Source organism: Zymoseptoria tritici, chromosome 1 (assembly GCF_000219625.1).
Source record: "Zymoseptoria tritici IPO323 chromosome 1, whole genome shotgun sequence".
NCBI lineage: Eukaryota > Fungi > Ascomycota > Dothideomycetes > Mycosphaerellales > Mycosphaerellaceae > Zymoseptoria > Zymoseptoria tritici.
This window is the reverse complement of record NC_018218.1, coordinates 4,857,858-4,877,914: the sequence shown is the minus strand read 5'-3', so window position 1 is coordinate 4,877,914 and position 20,057 is coordinate 4,857,858. Positions and strand designations below refer to the sequence as shown.

The following is a 20,057-nucleotide window of genomic DNA, read 5'->3' as shown; positions in this document are numbered from 1 at the left end:
TTCTGCCTTTCCATCTTCGTCTGTCTTTTCACCACTCTCCAAACTCGACTCTTCCACAACTTTGTCAGGTTGTGACCTTGGCCGTGTATCCGTGTGTATACCAGTTCCAGACTGACCTCCGCTCAACTGCAAATCAAATGGAACGAAAGCATCATCCGGACCTGCCGCCGTCACGCTCGAAAGTTGGCGTACGGCAGGTCGCGTGCCAAAGGTTCGTCGATGGCGGGAAAATTGTTGCGCTGGTCGCTGTCGAATGCTGATACCCGCAAAGTCGTTCCAGAAGGCTTCCAGCGCCTTTGTGGTGCAGCTGCAGCGATGCATAATCTGTATTGAGATGCGGATGTAGTTCAATCAAGTCGTATCTGGACATGGAATCTTCATGCCATGGTGGTGCATGGGCGGCGGCCAGTCGGGAGTAGTCAGCGCTGGAAGCTGGAGCTGGCTGACTCGGTCGATTGGCTGCCGTCGATCTCACGCTAGGTCGTGTCTCGAACGTGAATAAAGTAGTGAATATTATGGAAGGCATTTGCTTGGTGGGATTGAAGAGATGCAGTCGTTTTCTCGTAGCTCATAGTTCAAAGATCCTACATATGATACACCATCGCTAAGAATGCAGCATCAAAGACATTGACGGTCACAGCCTGGAGGTTCGAATACCGAACAACCGAGATTGCTCCTCTGCTCATGCACCCACCCTGACAGAACCGTTACCACCGCCGCCATTCGCAAACATGAGCAAACCAGCCGCAGCCTCCTCTCTGCTTGCTTGCTCAATGGCGATGCGATTCTTTCGAGCGGCGGCACCTCGCTCAGCAAACCGACTGGAAGCACCCTCATCCACAAATTCGATGCTGTGGATCATGAATGACATGCCATCGTGAGTCTTGGCCCAATCTCGAGACCATATGTGATGTTGACTGGTCGCCGCATACTTCTCAAGAGGAGGCAGAACGAGGACGGTAATGTGCGCATCGAAGCCTTCCGGAACTTGAACCGGCTTCGACGGACGTTCAGTCAACGTCAAGAGAGTGGCTTCACTGGTGTCTTGCTCTGGACCGTTCTCGCTCGCTTGCTGCAGGTCGTGATTTAAATCGCCGAAATCACCCTTCAACCAACCTGAATGGATAGCAGCAGCCACAACGTCAGAGTCGTCCGTGTAGACTTCCGTGCCCCACAACTGACGCCGCTTGCATATCTCTTCCAGGCTGGAGTTTCCCGCCTCGCTAGGAGCCAAGAAGTATCGCGGTACGCGGACGGTGAATGTCGAATTCTCCTTGCCCTCGAAGACCGGTATTGGCTTCGACTTGCTGCTGAACTTGATCTTGGCGTCAAGTGGTGTTTCAGCAGCAGGTGCGAGAGACACTTCGGTCGTGTAAAGTTGCGAGCCCAAATGCCGTCGTGGCTTACCGGCGCACGCTTCTAGCACCTTTTTACTCACGACGGTCGTCGATGGCATGCGAGGTGGAGGTTGTGCACGAGGTGCATGGTGGTGGTGATGGCCAACAGCTTGAGCGTGATGATGGTGATGATGGTGGGCCTGACTTGCCGCAAGGTTGGCCTGGGATAGAGGATTCGACGGAGCTCGACTGATTGTAAACGAAGGAGGGGTGCCTTCCGCAGTATGATGATGGTGGTGATGGTGCGGATGCACATGGTGATGGTGATGATGTGCCGTGTGCATTGTCTTGGACCGCTTGTTCCCTCGCGCATCTGGCGTATTCCTGCCACTGTCCACTTCTTCCCGAGCACGTCTTCCATTCCTCTTTCCACCCCTTGAGGCTGTCTTTGTGGTTCCTTTGTTGTCGTCCATCTCGATTGGCGCTCCCCTGGACATCTCGCTTGAATCGACAAGTCTAGCCGGACTTCCTCGTGACGGGGTAGCATGTCCGTTCATTGGGTGTCCAGGACCAGGTGTAGAACTCCCGGCGCCGGAGCCAAGACCGGAGAACATCCTGCCGAACTCAGTCTTGATCCCTGGATTATTGCCTCCCGGTCCGAGATGCCTTGGCTGCGCTCCTTGAACAGCCTGTGGGAGCGGTGAGTTGCGACCTCTTCGGTTCAACTCCGGACTCAGATTGAGTACAGCTCGGTGTACGGATCCGTCGCTCTCTTTCCGATGCTGCTGTTCGCGATGCATCATTTCCATGCGCTGATGTTCTTCCAGTGTCATCGGCCTCTCTGCGAAGCCGTTGCGTCCCCTCTCGTGAGGTCCATATTCCGGCAGAGGTGGAGACTGGCGTGACAGTTGGCGGCGCATGTCCGCTGCGCGATCTTCGATGGATTCCCTAGCTTGTTCCGCGGTAGGCTGTGATGTGGGTGGGTAGCCTGGTCTGAAAAGTGATGATGGCTCTTCGCGCATGTGCGTGGAGAATCCACCAGGCTGATACCGGCCTGGAGCATAGTCTCGTTGTGCAAGATTCTCCCGATCCGCCGGTGGACTATTGAAGACCGGCCTGCTATCTTGCGGGTGTGATGTGACCCCATTTTGAACCGGCGGCCGATCGTTCCGATACATCGCATCATTTCGAGGCGGCGCTGGAGGCTCGCCATAGTTTCGAAACATGTTCGCACGGCCCTCCTCGCGATGCGCCATCTCATGCATGTGCCGAAAACCCGCGCTATCCACCGGCTGACTGTTAGGCCTCACGGGCGCGCCATTGCCGTTCGCGTGATGCGCGCTTTCTTGCTGCGGCGGCGGCTGAAACGCTCGGAAGCTATGCTGCTGTGGTTCGCGACGAAACTGCGGCGAGGCGAAAAGACCATCCCGGCGCGGTTCTGACGACATGCGCATTGTATCTCCAAATATTCCCCCTCCTCCTCTTGTCGGGCTATAATCCTTCATACCTCGGCCATGACCTTCGCGCATACTAGACGCTCGAGCTCTGCCAGGGGAAGGAGGCTGCATCGATCCAAAGGCGGATGCCGGCGCTGCAGCAGAGCTGTGAGGCGAGCCACTGGGTCGCGGGTCCTCACCACCTCCGAGGATAGCGGAGATGGACATTCCCGGTCGGTGGCTAGACAAATCGCGAGGTCGTGCGAAGGGCGAGGTGGTAGACGGCCCACGCGGCGCTGTGCCCATGTGGTGTCCTGCAGCAGGCGCGTTTTGCGGTGGAGAAGGGGGAGGCATGTTTCGTGCTGGAAAAGATGGAGGCGGAGGGTATTGCTGTTCGGACGAGCCTGGTGATTGTGGTCAGCGCCTGGGATACCCGCGAAGAGAGATTACGGTGAGCGAACCTCCGGGGTACTGCGGTGGGCTGCCGGCGTGACCCATCGACGGGTGTCGCGAGTGGTCGTGCGGTGCAGACATAGCTAAGCCATTCGGCGGCGGCGGCGGAAAGCCCTGGGGGTGTTGGAGAGATTGGTCGAGAGACGACTGACGGTGGTGATGATGGTGTTGCGTCGACGGGCCTGGCGCGCAGAAGTAGTTAGCGTTTTAGGTTCCTGAGCTCTCTCGAAGCTTTATGGCTTTTTGAGTTTGGTGTCATCCATGTCGAGTTGCGGGGGGATCGGGAGGTCCTGCGCTAGCCACCACAGATCCACAGTCCACCAGAGTGCCGGAATACTGGACTGGGCGCAGAACAGCGCTTGCAGAGAAACAGGTCTTGTGAATGGTCTCCGCATCATTGATTGGAGGAACTCTCTCTGCGCAATAAGAGGCTGCAATAGCGACTGCGCCTGGTCTGAGAGCTCGAAGTTAACCAACAAGGTATTCGTTCGAAGCCCTCCATGTGAATCGTGCACAGGCCAGCCAGCGCATCCTGTCATGCCGACGTGAATCCGTAAACTCAGCCAGCCCGGAGCCATGAACCAGTGCTATGTGGCGTGCCACGTCGCGATCGGTAGTTAGACCGCCTCGAGAGTAAGAGTCACAATAGCACTGAATGTCCGGTCTGGCTGTGTATCGTTCGTCCGTGGCGCTCGGGGCTTCCAGGTACTGTCCCCATCACAACTGTATCACCCTGCAAAACGTACCTTGCGCGCTAGGTTGCCATGCTCTTGACGACAGTCCAATGCTGTCTCGACGTCCACCTGGATAGAAGGGATCTCTGCTGGTCTGAAATGGATCGGAAAAGGGTATCTGAATTGGAGGTTGAGCGGTTGGAGGTGGGTAGGACGATGGGTGATTCGAGGAAGGAGGGACGGATTCGTGGTGTCCGAGCGGGTGCTCTGGTGGGCGATCAAAGGGCCGACGATCCATGCTTTGATGCGATCAAGCTGTATCGGTACTGCTCTGGTTGGTTGGGCGTCTCGAGCGCCAGCGCGATGCGATCGCGTGAGTGGTTTCTCGAGTCCAACTGCTCATGGCTGAACCGTGAAGTAGGGCATGGATGGCAGTGAGGCTTTGGAGGTCAATTGATGAATGGTCGTGTCGGGACAAAAAGGCTCGAGGACCGCTCTCGGCGATGTGTGAAGTGATGTTGTTGGGCCGTAGAAGAAGAAGCAGCAGTGAGCCAGTGACAACGAGTGGATCGAAGTGTTCCAGAGATTGGATCGACCCTGCCGTTTTGGATTTGTGTCGGGGATCTTCCCGCAAGCCCTGTCGGCGTAGAACTACCGTTTCCCCGTGCGTCGTACTGAATCTTTGTACCTCACTGCTCGTCTGACCAGATCTTGGATTCGTTCCTCACCTCACTTTATATATTGTAGCCTGTTATACACAATCGAGTCGACTGCTACCGCAAAGCTCGTCTTGCTTCACTTCCGATGCCTGGACCTCCATCGGCAACATGGCGGCGGCATCTCTCGCGACTCTTGTCCAAGTTTGACGGCGCCAACCCGCGCGTGCTCGTGGCCTTTTGGCTGTTCGGGTTGATCAACAACATATTCTATGTGATCATCCTCACCGCAGCCTTGGACCTCGTCGGTCCCAGCGTACCAAAGGCAACTGTCTTGCTCGCCTGCATCGTCCCTGGACTGGCCACGAAACTAGTTACTCCCTATTTCATCCATCTGGTCCCGTACTCTTTGCGGGTTGTCATCTTCGTGGCGTTGTCAACATGCGGTATGCTCGCGGTCGCGATGTCGCCTAGCACGACAGATGCAGCCAGCATCTCTAGCAAGATCGCTGGTATCGTTCTGGCTAATATCAGCTCTGGCGCGGGAGAGATCAACTTTCTGGCTCTGACACACTATTATGGACCGTTCAGCTTGGCAGCCTGGGTGAGCGTCCTCTTGGAATGAGTTGCTGACAATACACTGACGACCTCTCAGGGCAGCGGCACAGGTGGTGCAGGCCTGCTTGGTGCTGGTCTGTATGCTCTTGCGACAACCACGTTTGGTTTCAGCGTGCACGCCACACTGGTCGCGAGCACTATTCTGCCTATCATCATGCTGGGTAGTTACTTTGTTTTGCTCCCACTTGGTCCACTGCGAGCTTCACGGACGGAGGGTGAATACCTCCGGGTCAATGAGGACGAGCCAGGCGATACTGCGACAGGCGACTCTCCAGAAGCTGCTGGCTTGCTCGGTCATCCGGTCACCAAATCAGCATCTCATGCCAATAGACATCCTCAGCAGAGCTGGCTTAGCCATCGGCTCGCAGATCTGAACATCAAATTGCTGCGTGCTAGATCGCTGGTGGTGCCATACATGCTGCCTCTATTTCTTGTGTATCTCGCGGAGTACACGATCAATCAAGGCGTCGCACCAACTTTGCTGTTTCCCATCGCCGAGTCTCCTTTCGAACACTTCGTGAGTTCCTAATCCGTAAATCATGGATCATACTTTCCTCAGAACTGACTCTTGCAGCGAGCATTCTACCCGACATACGGTGCCATCTATCAACTCGGAGTGTTCATATCCAGGTCATCCCTTCCATTCATTCGCATACGGAGTCTTTACGTGCCTACCCTCCTGCAAGTGCTGAACCTTGCCGGCCTCACTCTGCACGCTCTCTGGCCGTTCATCCCAACCGTATGGTTTGTCTTCGTCATCGTCTTCTGGGAGGGACTACTCGGCGGCCTGGTCTATGTGTCAACCTTCGCCGCGATTCGTGAGGATATTCCGGAAGAAGACCGTGAATTCTCTCTGGGCGCTGTGAGTGTGAGCGACAGCGCCGGCATCTTCTTGGCTGGACTGCTAGGTGCGGGCATGGAGACTACACTTTGCAGTTGGCAGGTACATCATGGCAGAAATTGGTGTCGGAAGCTTTGATCGAGGCTAGGGAAATCAGGACCGTCTCGAACACGTCAATCGCACCCGACAGTACACTGCAAACGTGCCACAAACGTCGTTGTTGCTGCCTTTAGCTGTGGCGCTGAAATGTCACGCGGGGTGGCTCGTTCAGACGGAGCTCTGTTGAGTCACGAGCTCGACTGAACTTCACTTCGCACTGAAAACGACGCGCGGCAACGACACACAACGACCGGAACGACGGCCAGACCAACATGATTCAAGCTGGTTCAACAACCGAGAAGGAGGACTTTATGAGCGAGCCGATCACCCCTATTGGCATCACTTCAGAACCACTCCAGGACATGGATCAGGGCGGCGATCTCATCGATGTAGATCCGAACGGAGCGACACAGGTGGACGTGTTTGAGGCTCTGCAGCCGTCACCAGTCAAGAAGAGGAAGAAACATCGACCAATGAATAAGGAGGAGCAGATCGATGCCGTACGTCTTTTCAACACTACACTTGCTATCTTTTGCTTTCCGATATCGGTCACTGATGATTTCCTAGGTGAGCTCATTGGAGCGACAGCTCAAAGCTTTCGATGAAGCAGTATCACTGCCGAGCACTGCTGCAATCCAGAACGCGCGCATCAGATCTCCGATCGTGGAAGACGAAGAGCGAAAGGCAAAGAAGCTTCGCTTTGAGGGACTTGGACGAGACACTGCCATCACTGACATCGACACGGAGACTGACTCGGCCATCTCCTTCGTTTCAGCTTCACCTGACGATCTGGTCACAGCTGCAGAGCAGGAAGCTTCAATCGTGCCGGGCAAATTGCGGGGCAAATGGCGCAAGAATAACAAGAAGCCAAAGTCGTCACCTCGCACGAAGGAGGAGATGGACATGGATGTCATCACGAACAGTCTCAACGGCCTGGGCGCGCCACTGGAGAACGCTTTGCAGGCTGCTGTGGATCTTGCGGTGAAATCTCTCGCCAGACAGGGTGATGATGGCTACAAGGCGATGAAGGAGTTGAAGGTGATGGAACAGGAGTTGAAGGACTCGAGTCGTGTTCATCTGCGAAAGATGAAGGAGTTGCTGGAGCGATATGGGGTCATTGCGTTCAATGTGGTGGACGTTCCGAGTGATCCTCTCGTGTTGGAGTGAAGTGAGTGTGGCGCTCATGGCCGAGGCCTGCAGTTCAGGGGTAGTGGAAAGGTAAGACGGACCGTGACTTCGTTCACGGAAGTCCGATATCGAACAGGAGAGTAAGGTAAGGAAAGGAGGACTTGGCACGCATGTGTGCGATCGCTTTGGCATGTGATCATGATCCAGACATAGCAGTCGGTATTCACCTACAGCTGGTCCAACCATCAAAGCAAACAGTCTTCATCAGCAGCTGATCTCCAGCCTCTGAATACTTCCGTAGCCCTTTCTCCACCATTTCTCTTCTCCTCACCATCCATCTCCTGCCCAAATCAACCACCCATCATGGCAACCTCACCAGCTGGTGGCTCACCACGACTCCGCACAAGCGAGAGGGTGCCCTCCACGCCTAGTCCAGAACCGCCGCCGACTGCATCCGCGATCCAACCTTGTCCGCTCCTCGGGCTCTCGGCGGAGCTGCGCAATAACGTCTGGGAACTGGCCTACACTTTCAGGAAGGAATCGGGAACCGAGACTGATCTCCTGGGGGACCAATGTCCAACAACTGCTCTGCTTCTGACCTGCCGCCAAATCAAGTCAGAAGCAATTGGGTTCTTCGAAGCCGCGGAGAGCCGCTATTGGGAGCAAGACCTCTTCGTGCTTGAACGTGAGTTCAATGAGCAGAAGCGTGAAGATGTCACTGCTCAGCTCCTACGACTGGACGATTCATGCGTCAGGCGCATGGAAAACATCTACCTTGAGCTGAACAGGTTTGAGCACAGAGTCCAATGCTTCTCCATCCCCGAAACGGACCATACCGCATGGGAGCTGCGCATCCGTAACACTTACACCCAAGATGTGGTCACTACCATCTATGCCGTGGGCTCTGAGCTCGCCGATATACCGTGGCCACGCCCCAGGCCGAGCGTAGGCATGCCCACGGAGGAGGATGTCTCGACCATGCCGGAGGTGATGAATGCCCCTCCTTTGGCACCTAGAGAGAAGATTGTCCAAGCTTGGGGTGCGATGGGTACGTCGAGGTCTCCTGGATGTCCATACGTCTTGCACCAGGCTAATCAGTGCCGCAGTCAAGTGCGCTGGATTCGTGTGGAAAGGCATGCATGTGTTTGAAGTTTGCACGGTAAGGACGACTGAGGTTACCTTGGGACTCATCCACTCTGCACACTGGGTCGGATGAAGAAGTAGCCGCATAAGTATGCTTCGCACTGACCGTTCAGTCTCACCATATACCCATGGCAGCCTGATTTCACGGAATTTTCAGCATGAAGGAAATGCGTGCATGCGCACGAGGCGGGAGTCTTGCTCGGATACTGGCTGCAGCTGTCGCTGGCTTCGATTCGATGCCTTGGGCTATGCGCGTGTGTACATCGACATCGAGATGCAATCTGATCCAAATGCGATTGCATTCAAGGGCGAAAAGGCAGCGATCGAGGCATGCTGCGTGGAACAGGAGAGGTGATGAAAGGGCATGTAGTCCTTCGAGACATGCTTAGGGTTAGGGTAGCTTCGCCAACCCTAACAAATCCAAATGAAGTGAAACCTCCGTTTGATAGAATGCATTCAACTTGATCCATTCGTTTTTTTACCTTTCTCTGCTGGTGGGCGTTTTGGAGGACCGTGGAGTTTGTCATCGCTGACAACAAATGTCTTCGACGACGCCCCTGTACAGCGTTTGCCCGTAGGCCAAGGCATGACAATTTCTTTGAGCGTTCCGCTCTCCAACAGATGACATCGCTGCCAGTCCGGCGTCTACCAGTTGCTTACGGCTTGGCAAACATATGCCACTCGAGCCTGCAAATATGCCAGTACTAGGCCGATCTGTCTGCCGTCGTCGCTGCGAACGTGCCGTGGTCCGTTCGGCCACGGTCCAAGAGCTGTCCAGCTGAAGCGCAGCCGGTCCTGATACATCCAGAAGAGCTTTGTGGCCGATCGGTCCTACAGCGAGGCATTCGTCTTTCACGACGGATGCGCTGCTGTGTACCTTGGCCAGCATACCCCAAGCTCGAGCTGTCCATCACCTGCAAGGAGTGGCTCAAAGCAACTTCAGATGTCCGGTGATTTGGTCGACAACGCTCTTAGGTGCTGGACCAATACCGACCACAGTCGCCGAGCCGCTTGCCTATCGACAAACGTGTCAGCGATGCATATCTTGACCACCACCAACGCCTCAATACCAAACTCACAATCTGCGTGCGACCAGCATCGTGCACAACCTGAGCACAAACACCCAGACTCACAGCCTGCGCCTGCAACATGAGCAGCTCATCCTCGCTGTTCACCCTGAGCGCAACCTTGGCCTGTCCCAATCGCTCCCACTGACGCAACACCGGATTCTGCGGGTCTGCGCGAAGGAGTGCCTTGTAACAAGCCAAAGTGGCATGGCCACACTGTGCGCATGCCTTGCCTGCAGATGGGGTTAGTCGATATAGTTATCACAGCGCAGCTGATAAGAGAAGGAACTCGTGATCACGATATGAGCTGGAAACAATGCCTCGAAATGATCAAACCTACCCTTGGTCATTCCCAAATCACCTCGCACGGCAAGCACGAGCTTGCACTCCTCGTTGGTCCCAGCAAACGACTTCAACTCCCCTAGATCATCCGGCGACGTCTCATCTTCATCCGCGTCGCTCAGATCGGAGTCATCATCGGCAGCGCCGGATGTTGCTGAAGCGCTGTGCGATCGGCCGAAAACTCCGATGGACCGCGCCTGTCCGAGAAAATAGCCAGTCAGACCGGCGATGATGCCGGTCCCGATCGCTATCGCGGCGGCCGAGGGCGGTCCGCGGTCTTGAACGTTGGCCATGCTTGCGAGTGTGAAAGTGGTGTTGAGCGGTCGAATGGTGGTGTGGTGCTGTCTTCTGAGCGGTGTGACGAGCAGCTGTAGCGCTACAACGTCGATATGCCCGGCAAGGACAGAGGGGGTGTCTTACGAGCGATATTGGCGGAAAGGCGTGCTTTCAACCGTGTTTGGAACCGGAAGCAGCGATGAGGGTTGTAATCGACCGTGTGTCTAAATATTTCAGCCGCCAAGATCGCGATCGTGACTTCCAGCATGTACCGACAGCCCGAGGATCGACATCATCGGCACCGGGGTTTGCAGCAACCAGAAATGGACCGGAAAAGGGCTAAAGGCATGGAGTAATGCATCTGATCGTTTAGTTGCTTTAGCGAGGATGCTGCTTTTGAATTGTCCAACGTCAATGTACACGTTTTCGTTGTCAACGACCAGGAACGAAGTGCCATCGATCATGCGACAGCCGACGAGCCTTGGGCGATTTATCATCATCACTTTCATCATCACATCGGCAAGGATTGCAGACGTTTCGCGGGGACGGGGAGGTCGCGTGGGCTGATTTCCTCTAGTGCGGCGGCCTGGGCCTTGAGCTTCTGACAAAGCCGAGATTTACTCGAAAGCAACAATGTGACAACGACGACGCCAACACGCCGTCTTTATCCATAGAACTCGACAACTCCAGAACTCAGGACGGATCCCCATACGATCAGAGGTGAGTTTGAAATTTGTAGGGAAATTCCCAGAGGAAGTCTTCCCATTCGAGGTGAATATGTACCCCGGACGCAGGAACAAGGCTATGGCGCTAGTCCGCAGAACAAAAAGTCTAAATGTCGAATGTTGCCTTCAAGATTGCGTGACTGCTGCTCTGCGCGGTGCACGACTATTTATTCGTTTCGTCCCGGATTTCTTCCTTTTCTCCATCATCATTGCCCCAGACTCTTGAATATCATCTGCGTTGTCTCCGTCATCTTGCTGTTGTGGTGGCTCCTCTGCATTTCATTCAAAGCATCCGAAGATCCGCGCTTTCGTAGCGATTGTCACAAGCCAAAAAGCGAAGAAAGAACGATCTGATTGCTAGCACGGCTGCAAGCTTTCTCCTGCTCCAGCAGACCAATCAATAACAACATCGAACACTTTCAACCAACTACACATACACCATGGACAACATGGAGCGCCTGCGCAAGGTTTTGCCTGAAACTCCTCCCACATCACCGCCTGTTGGATTCGCCGGTCAAAATGGCTTCAGCACACCACTCTTCCCACAGCAGCCGAATATTCTGTACATCATGGCGGATCAGCTTGCGGCACCTCAATTGAAGATCTACAACAAGGACTCGCAAATCAAGACTCCAAATCTCGACAAGCTCGCCGAGCGATCAGTCGTGTTCGACTCTGCATACTGCAACTCTCCACTCTGCGCTCCAAGCCGCATGGCCATGATCACCGGCCAACTCCCATCGAAGATTGGCGCATACGACAACGCCTCACCAATTGCGGAAGACACACCCACATATGCGCACTACCTGCGCAATGCAGGCTATGAGTGTGTGCTCGGCGGCAAGATGCACTTCATTGGCGACCAACTTCACGGATACGAGTACCGCCTGACTGCAGACATCTACCCAGCAGATCTCGGCTGGTCAGTCAACTGGGACGAACCAGACACTCGGCTCGAATGGTACCACAACAGCTCTTCGATCCTGCAGGCTGGTCCTTGCATTCGAAGCAACCAGCTCGACTACGATGAGGAGGTCATGTACAAGGCCAAGCAGTTCCTCTACGATCACGTCCGCAAGCCACAAGGCAGCCGCCCATTCTGCTTGACCGTCTCCCTTACCCACCCACACGACCCATACACAATCGAGCACAAGTACTGGGACATGTACGAGGATGTGGAAATCGACATGCCCAAGGTCCAGCTTCCGAAAGACCAGCTCGACCCACACAGCAAGCGTCTGCAACACGTATGCGATCTCGAGGACTACAATTTCACCGACGACCAGATCAAGCGTGCCAAGCGTGCATACTATGGATCGGTCAGCTACGTTGATGACAACATCGGCAAGCTCATGGAGACGCTGAAGCAATGTGGTCTGGATGACAACACCATTGTCATCTTCTCCGGCGACCACGGCGACATGCTCGGCGAGCGCGGCCTGTGGTACAAGATGTCCTACTTCGAGTCCTCTGTCCGTGTTCCCATGCTCTTCAGCTACCCCAAGCAGTGGGCACCTCATCGCGTCCCTCACAGCGTCAGCACGCTCGACATCCTCCCAACACTCGTCGATATTGCCGGCTCCCAGCTCATGCCCGGTCTGCCCATGGACGGCGTCTCTATCGTGCCTCATCTCAAGGGTGTCGACACGCACGACAACGTCTTCGCCGAGTACATGGGCGAAGGCACCATCGCTCCGATGATGATGATCCGTCGCGGACCATGGAAATACATCACCTGTCCCGCCGACCCAGACCAGCTCTACAACCTCTCCGACGATCCCAGCGAGCTCACCAACCTCGCCACCTCCACCGACGCCGCGACCAAGAAAGTCTATGAAGAGTTCGTGTCCGAGGCCAAGGCGAAATGGGACATGGACGCCATCACCAAGGACTGCGTGCGTCGTCAACGCCAGCGCCGTCTCTGCCAGTCTGCGCTGAAGGAGGGCAAGTGGACGAGCTGGGACTACCAGGTGCCGGACAACAGTCAGGACAAGTACATCCGCAGCCACATGGATCTCGACGATCTCGAGCGGCGAGCGCGCTTCCCGATTGTGGATGCGTATGGCAATATCAAGGTCACTCCGACTGTTGTTGGCAAGGAGGGTGTCCTCGCCATCCCTCACCAGGCCGGTGCCAATCACCAGTGAAGGAGGCGATCGTGTCCATGCTCGTACTTCGAGTTGGTTCGTGACGACGGGTTCGTCGCGAGGGTAGCGGTGTGGTGACGGAGACTCGGTTTCGACGGTCGATCACAAGGAGGTCATGAAAAGGAGTGACCTTCAACGAGGAAGGGGATGGAAGCTTTGATTCGGTGCCACTTGATTCTTGCAGCGTTGAGCCTAGGGAGGGAGGGAAAGGAACCAGGGATTCCACTTGTTGATTTTTAGCATCGGCGCACATGGAGCAAAAGTGTAATTCTCGAAACCAATACCAAGATTATAAGATTCAGACTTCTTACTTCGCGATCTCCCTTGCCTGGTTCCAATCTCGCATGCAGGCTGCATCCCCCGTTTCAAGGCGAACGGTCGTTCGGCTCGATCGCCGCCGGGCATGACTCTGTGTTATGGAGCCGGGCACCCGGGTTGATGGGATTCTGCGGAAATTAGGCGTGTGATGGTATAAACATTGATGGTCATTGCACACGAGTCACGCAGCAAGGGGTTTTGACAGCCTGACAGATTATGCATGGCGCAAGGAATGGAGGAAGAGATTTGGATGATCGCTCCGGAGCGTTCGAGACGGTGCTCGGTCGTGGTCCTCTTGGCCTGTGGAGCAGTGATGTTGCGCAAGAGATGAATGTTTATGGGCCAAAAAGTCAAAAGTAAATAAATCAACAATGACAGCTACAAGAAAAGTCGGGTAGCTTTGACGGTTGTGTCGGTAGATGATTGAAACGTGGACGGTGAGATCACTACAGCGGTTGTGTCTCATGTCCGACCGATCCAGACGAACGGGTGGCGTTGCCCCAGCGGTTCACAACGTCCTCAGGTTCCTCATTACACGACATGTCTCCGGATAGCTCGGCTGCAGACAAGAGAGATCAGATCTTGACCCTCGGAGTCGGAGCTGCAGCAGCGGTGTGATCGCGATCATGCATGTGGGTGTTGATGATGTGATGGGCGATCTTGGAGGCTGGCGTTGGCTTGAGTTCGATAGAGACACGGGACGGCGTCGCTGTGACCGAATCGATTACAAGTAGAGCGGAGCTCCGTTTGCGGGGTACAGGAGTACTTTCTGTCGAGGAAGAGGCGAATTGGCTGTGGGAATCTGTGGATGCTCTGTTGCTCACCTGCTGCTTTGGGCAACTCCTTGCCGGGCTTGGGCGGAGAAGGCTCGAACGTTCGTTGGTGGATTGTTCGGCGGAGGTACTTGGGAACCTTGTTGATGAACTCTGCGAAAAATAGCATCACCAGCATTGGGAGCTCAGGGATTGAGTTTGGTGCTTGCGCAGCGCCGCGCGGTGCTTTGCTGGCACTCACACTGGCCGAGCTTGCGTCGTTGCTCTCTCTTCTCAACAACTTTTTGGTTGTCCATTTACGCTGCCGAAGTGACAACTAGGCACAGTGATAACCGTGGAATTGTTCTTCCGGCGTGTCTGACGACGTCCCGCTGGAAGCAGCAATTGGCGAGGCCGATGATGGTATGGTGGAGCACCCAAGGCCAGACTCTTTGTTGTGACTCTCGGTGCCGTGGATTAGATGTTGTCGCAGCGGAGATTAAGGTATTGGCGCAGATGTAGCGGGCAGAGTCGTTCATCAAAGTCACAGTAGATTTGCATGAAATATGCACAACGGCATCTCCACAGGTCACTCCAAAGATTGAATAACAATGAGCAGGTGCTTGGCCAGAGGTGGTCTGTTCGGTAGAGTTTGGCAGCAATAAGAATGACTTTGTGATGATTTCGGAAGTGGCGACCACGGTAATCACCAAGAATTGACAAGTGGGCGGGCCGTTGGATAGTGTCAACGCCGTCGTTGCAGACAACTGCCAAGTGTTGAGCTTCCGCCCGCTTGACTCGCTTGTTGTTCGTCCGAGGAATCACAGAATCAAGGCGTCAACAGCAGATACGAGAGGCCAGCATGATCCACGCAGTCTCGTCTCGTTTCGATTCACGCACTCGTACTCATGTCAGCAGTCCTGCCACTCTCGTACGTGTCATGCTGATGTGATCCTGGCATATACACGAGGGGCTGGCAATGAAAATAGGTGGTCAGTCGATGGAGGAGGGGTACATTCGAGGGTGCCAGCAAAAGGCGGCAGTACTTGTGCAGTAGCCACAGTGGGAAAAGAGGAGATACCGAGAGAATCGCCTTGGCTATTCTCAGCTAACACCAGATCTGGCCAACTAGCCGTCGACACCGCATGAGACGGCACAGTGCCAGAGCCGCATGTGGAGCGGCTAGCCACTTCTTTCCTGCAGGACTCGTCGAGCCATGATCCTTGGCCGTCCGTGTTGCCATCGAATCCGCTCTCCAATAATTGGCCCCAAAGATCAGCGTCTCGAATAACTGGAGACCACAGACCACCGTGTCCGCGAGCCCTAAAAGGTTTATTCTCTGACAAAGGAATGACTGGGCACTGGCGGCCGTTGGGCGTTCCGGAGCCCGCCCGAGCACGAGATTTCCCATCGTTCACCAACCGTTCTGGCGCTGGCCAGGGTACGGCTGATTGGATCTACGCCAGGGACCGCTGAGACAGGACAGGCCTGACTGCCCAGAGTGCTGTGCATTAGCGGCTGGCATTGTGCTGCGCCTGATGATGTGTACACTGGAGGCCGTCGTCGTCCTGCCATGCAGAAGGAGGTGGGAAAGGCGGGAGGTAGACCGTATCATAGCGACCGGCCGTGCTCCTCCACCACACGTCGCACGCCACCATTCGCTAGAGGCACCTTAGCCTTGATTAGACGCAAGAGTCAATCGGTGTCTATCGCGATGTTGCTAGGCGAACTAAGAGAGCCGTGGCGGGCGTTGGAGGTTGCGTGGCCCTAGCGCCCCTTTGGTCCAACCTCCCTCCATGCTAGGTACGAATGCGGGTCCCGGAGCGCTTGGGTCTGTTAAATATCCCGCTGCATTCCTGTGTCTGAGCGCTTCCTCTCTCCTATAAACACTACCATCCGCCTGCATATTATCCATCCGTTCGCATCTCTCCAACTCACTCTCGCTCATCCACGACACTCGCTTCAACGAACTTCCGCTGCACATACTATCCGATTAATACTCCCACCACCACAACAATGCAGTACTTCGTTGCCCCTCTCGCCCTCGCGGCGCTCGCCGCCGCCCTCCCTCAGGCTTCCACCTCTGGAGAGTGCTCCGAGAACTACCCCGGCACCTTCCAGATCCAGGTCGTGAACATCACCAACCCAACCAAGCGCTCCGCGTTCATGGAGAAGGTCAGTTCTCGTCGTCGTCGTCGACATATTACGCGCACGACCCTCGGCTAACGTCAACATCAGCGTCAATCCACCGCCCTCATGATCCAGCTCGAGAATGGAGTCCTCACCGACGCCCAGGGACGCATCGGTAACATCGTTGCCAACGACCAGTTCCAGTTCGACCCAGCACCCGGCCAGGCTGATGCCAAGTTCACCTCCGGATTCTCCGTCTGCAGCAACGGCTCGCTCGCCATCCAGGGTGACAGCACTTTCTACCAGTGCTTGTCCGGCACCTTCTACAACCTCTACGATGAGGCCCAGGCCGAGCAGTGCTCTCCTGTCCACATCCAGGTCATCAACGGCTCCGGTGGCAGCGCTTCGCAGCTTCCCGACGGTCAAGGTGAGATCCATTGTCATGCGTGGGACCAGCTCGCTCTGAGCATGGGTCCCGATCGCCGCCTTTGTTCACATACTTACATTCCACCACAGTCACTGGTTCTCCAGCATCTGAGATGCCCGGTATGTTGTCCCGATCCTCTCTTGATGCTGAATATCCGCTAATATGTCGCAGACGGTCGCAAGTCCACCCCCATCGATACATTGTCCACCCTTTGCGGCTACTGACATTCAATAGAAATCACCGGAATGGCTGTATCGCAAATTGCCGGTTCGTCTTTATCCTGCGCTTCATCCTTGACCTCGCTGACAACATATTTAGACGGACGCAAGTTTCCCTCCTGTGGCACTCTTCGCACGAATACTAACAACCACACAGAGATCCAGGGACCTACTGGCGCACCAGTGCAACAGATTTCGTAAGCTCCATAACCATCCTCTACTCGATCGCTCAATTGCTAACGTTCTCGCAGCGACGGTCGTGAGTTCTCCTTGTTGGAACTACAACCATCTTGCTCTTCCGCCACTGACAATCAACAGAACTCCAGGCAACCACTGCCGCCGCTGCTCCAGTGACCCAGATCGCGTACGTATCATTACACATTGTTTGGCTGATCAATGCTAACGTCTTCACAGTGATGGCCGTTCGTTCTTCCAGTTCCATCCATTCTCATGTCACGACTAACACTTAACAGAGGTGCAAGCTCCTACCAACAGCCCAATCCAGCAAATCGCTGGTGAGTTGCTCCAATATCCCGCATCTGTTATCAATTTACTGACAATCGTCCCAGATGGCCGTTCGTCTCCCTCCTTCGCCCAAGTCTCCCCGTTCTCGTTACTGACAATAACAACAGAGCTCCAACAACCGACTGGCTCGCCCGTCCAGCAGATCCCGTAAGCATCATCACAATTTTGTCTTGAACGATCAATTGTTAACGTCTCCAAAGTGACGGCCAACTCCAGAGCAACGGCTCCGCCACCACCACTGCCCCTGCGCAATACACCGGCGCTGCCAACATCGTCAAGACCTCGGTCTTCGGCCTCGCTGCCGGTGTTATGGCCCTCGCCATGCTTTAAGCTGTTCACCCAGCTTTAGCAGACAAACCCCGAGTTTCCCACCGACGTCTCCCGCTGCGAGACGCCGGCTTACGATCCTTCACGATGGCGCTCCAACCAGACGACGTCCGCGACCGAATCGACGCATCACAGCAATCCTTGTGCATATGAACACTCTCTACGAACCTTGGCAATAAGCAAGCAGCAGCATTACGGGGATGGACGGAACCCCCAAGGAGAAGCAAAACGGACATGGCGATGGTCATGAATAATTTTAATGGTTCTCATGGAACATTGCTTGGCTTGCAGCGAATGTGTTGTCGCGCGGCTTTTTGATACATTCCTTGTCGCATAGTTTAGATCGCCCATCAAGGGCGGTTGATCATCAATCGAGCAATCGATTCTTTCACTCCACTCAGTTCTCATCTCACATACTCTCCTGTGATGCTACTCGTCTTGACTCTTGACCATGATCCTTGCATATATGCACCCTCTCTACAACTGCTCGCCAGTTCGGAGTCAACTCCAAAACACACACACGCGAGCCCTCCATCATGCAACGGGTCTCCACATTCCAAGCGACTTGTATCCACCTCCAGAGACAGATGTCACAATTTGATGACACTTTGACGAGTAGCAGGGAACATCTCGTGTCGACAGGCCTTCGCGGCCAGTCGCTCTTCGCAGTAACACAGATTTAGTAGTACTAGACAGGGCACCTCGGTCCAACTCCCTCGACTGCCAGCAAAATGCCACCGCACGCCACGCACGGCCACCACTCTCGACCAGGCCACCGACTCACGGTCCAAGAGAACAACAAAGCCACAGAAGCCAGACCGGTCTTCCGCGGGAGAGGGATGTGCACGCCGAAATTGCACTGAACACAAATCCCTGTGAATGGATCCGCTCAACGGATGTCCGGCGCGGATAGCGGAGTCTGAGCCGATCCACTCCGCGCCGAGATTTTGGGCTTTGTGCTTTGTGCTTTGTTGTTCAAATTTCCATTCACTTTCACCGACCGTTCAGCCATGTTTCATGTCCGTTGGAGGCTATTGGAATTTGTTGTTACAGTATACTCAACGGACAAAAAGTTGCCTCTTTGGGACTCGTTGTGGACGAGGTGAGGTTGAAGTCGTCGTTCTGCTCTTTCCGCGTGCAGAACTGGTGTCACGTGCCCGCCACGTCACGGGTCGACTTCGCGGCTTCTTTCGTAGAGACGAAGAATCAACACACATCATCAACTCCTGCTTCGCTGGCGCACGACTCTTTCAACAGGCAATGAAACGCTGTACTCTCTCTCTCCTTGATGCCACAATAGCTTGCCAACACGAGCGAGCTCTCGAAGTCCAAGGCATCTTATGGCAATCGCATATTCGCATGCTCTTCCATGACGGAGTAGCACGACCGCTTCTGCCAGTAGATGGTCGCCGCGCCAGTGCCTTTTCTGGACACACAGTTCACACAGCATATGATCTCGATTCCTCGCATGAAGAAGGCTCGATCCGAAACTGCAGAAGAAATTCACAAGCCAGACACACGCGCAGCTCGAGTCTCATTTTTTCATGGATGAACCGGCTCCACTGGCTCTCAAGGAACGACTCCGATGTACCCATTTCATCATGCCGTCGCCTGATACTGTCTTCGGCGATAGCTGGAGCAAGTGCCGCAAGACTCACCAGCTGCGACTGAAGCGTTTCACCAAGCGCCCGCTTCTTTCGGTAGATGTCGTCGAATTGTGCCGATCTTGCATCTTGGGTCGATGTGACTTTGGGCGAGAAACTCACATGCCCAAAAATCATAAACTCCGGTACGATGCGTTCTGGCACAAGAATTTCGACGGCGTAATGGCTTTGGTCAAGCCTGTGAAGTGTTTTCGCAAGACGCCGCGAGCGTAGCGCTCTCGAGCCAGAGTCTTTATCGCGCGCATGATCCGCTGGAGAACACCGCCAGTGAGCGCACTGGAGAGCTTTCTGACATTAGATCACCCTGCTTGGAACGACACGCCGCGCGAGCTGACCTCCTAGTCATCCGGGTCAGGTTTGCAATCCGAAATCTGGTCCAGCCGTATCGTCCGGAGGGCTCCATGCTACCTACCTGCACCGTCAATCGGCTGAATCCATCCACCTGATGCCCAGAACATCATCAGACCTTCCGTTGACCGTGCTTCGTTCCATGACATGCAGCACAAGGTGTACCCAAGCGTTGCTGGAGGGCAAGGAGACTCTCGCAACGTCATGTGGTCGGCTATGTTTCCGCCGTTTAGTAGCACTGATCCGAAGCTCTGGCGGAAGTCAACAAAAGTGCAGCGCCGCAAGATCTTCCCGTAAGTGCTGAAAGAGATGCTACTCGAGATCGTCCGCCTGCTATTCAAACATGAGCGACCCACGATCGACTCCGAAGACATCTAATGCAGCAACCATTCCTGTGCCGAGGTTT

The 20,057-nt window shown here is 54.9% G+C and overlaps 6 protein-coding genes across 6 annotated transcripts; 3 read left to right on the top strand and 3 right to left on the bottom strand.

Moving 5' to 3' along the window:
* Positions 1–778: 778 nt before the first annotated feature.
* On the bottom strand, positions 779–1,534 carry MYCGRDRAFT_26915 (uncharacterized protein; the record flags this gene model as incomplete). The annotated part of the gene is made up of 1 exon (XM_003856609.1): positions 779–1,534. A coding segment is annotated over one exon (756 nt), but the record flags the coding sequence as incomplete, so codon positions are not given.
* Positions 1,535–2,844: 1,310 nt separating this feature from the next.
* MYCGRDRAFT_107629 (uncharacterized protein) lies at positions 2,845–4,005 on the bottom strand (the record flags this gene model as incomplete). The annotated part of the gene is made up of 3 exons (XM_003856608.1): positions 2,845–3,177; positions 3,235–3,408; positions 3,973–4,005. Coding segments are annotated over 2 exons (405 nt in total), but the record flags the coding sequence as incomplete, so codon positions are not given.
* A 602-nt stretch (positions 4,006–4,607) lies between these two features.
* Positions 4,608–6,213, top strand: MYCGRDRAFT_67202 (uncharacterized protein; the record flags this gene model as incomplete). The annotated part of the gene is made up of 3 exons (XM_003856974.1): positions 4,608–5,160; positions 5,212–5,691; positions 5,749–6,213. The coding sequence occupies 3 exons, from the start codon at positions 4,705–4,707 to the stop codon at positions 6,151–6,153; spliced, it is 1,341 nt and encodes a 446-aa protein (XP_003857022.1).
* Positions 6,214–9,313: 3,100 nt separating this feature from the next.
* On the bottom strand, positions 9,314–10,268 carry MYCGRDRAFT_107627 (uncharacterized protein; the record flags this gene model as incomplete). The annotated part of the gene is made up of 3 exons (XM_003856607.1): positions 9,314–9,400; positions 9,465–9,685; positions 9,793–10,268. The coding sequence occupies 3 exons, from the start codon at positions 10,085–10,087 to the stop codon at positions 9,314–9,316; spliced, it is 603 nt and encodes a 200-aa protein (XP_003856655.1).
* Positions 10,269–11,244: 976 nt separating this feature from the next.
* MYCGRDRAFT_34715 (uncharacterized protein) lies at positions 11,245–12,942 on the top strand (the record flags this gene model as incomplete). The annotated part of the gene is made up of 1 exon (XM_003856975.1): positions 11,245–12,942. The coding sequence occupies one exon, from the start codon at positions 11,245–11,247 to the stop codon at positions 12,940–12,942; it is 1,698 nt and encodes a 565-aa protein (XP_003857023.1).
* Positions 12,943–16,028: 3,086 nt separating this feature from the next.
* Positions 16,029–17,642, top strand: MYCGRDRAFT_90001 (uncharacterized protein; the record flags this gene model as incomplete). The annotated part of the gene is made up of 12 exons (XM_003856976.1): positions 16,029–16,187; positions 16,251–16,569; positions 16,659–16,688; positions 16,804–16,836; positions 16,945–16,984; positions 17,039–17,046; positions 17,106–17,151; positions 17,202–17,209; positions 17,261–17,302; positions 17,357–17,362; positions 17,420–17,459; positions 17,513–17,642. 12 exons carry the CDS (start codon positions 16,029–16,031, stop codon positions 17,640–17,642), a joined length of 861 nt encoding a protein of 286 aa, XP_003857024.1.
* Between the last annotated feature and the right edge of the window lie 2,415 nt (positions 17,643–20,057).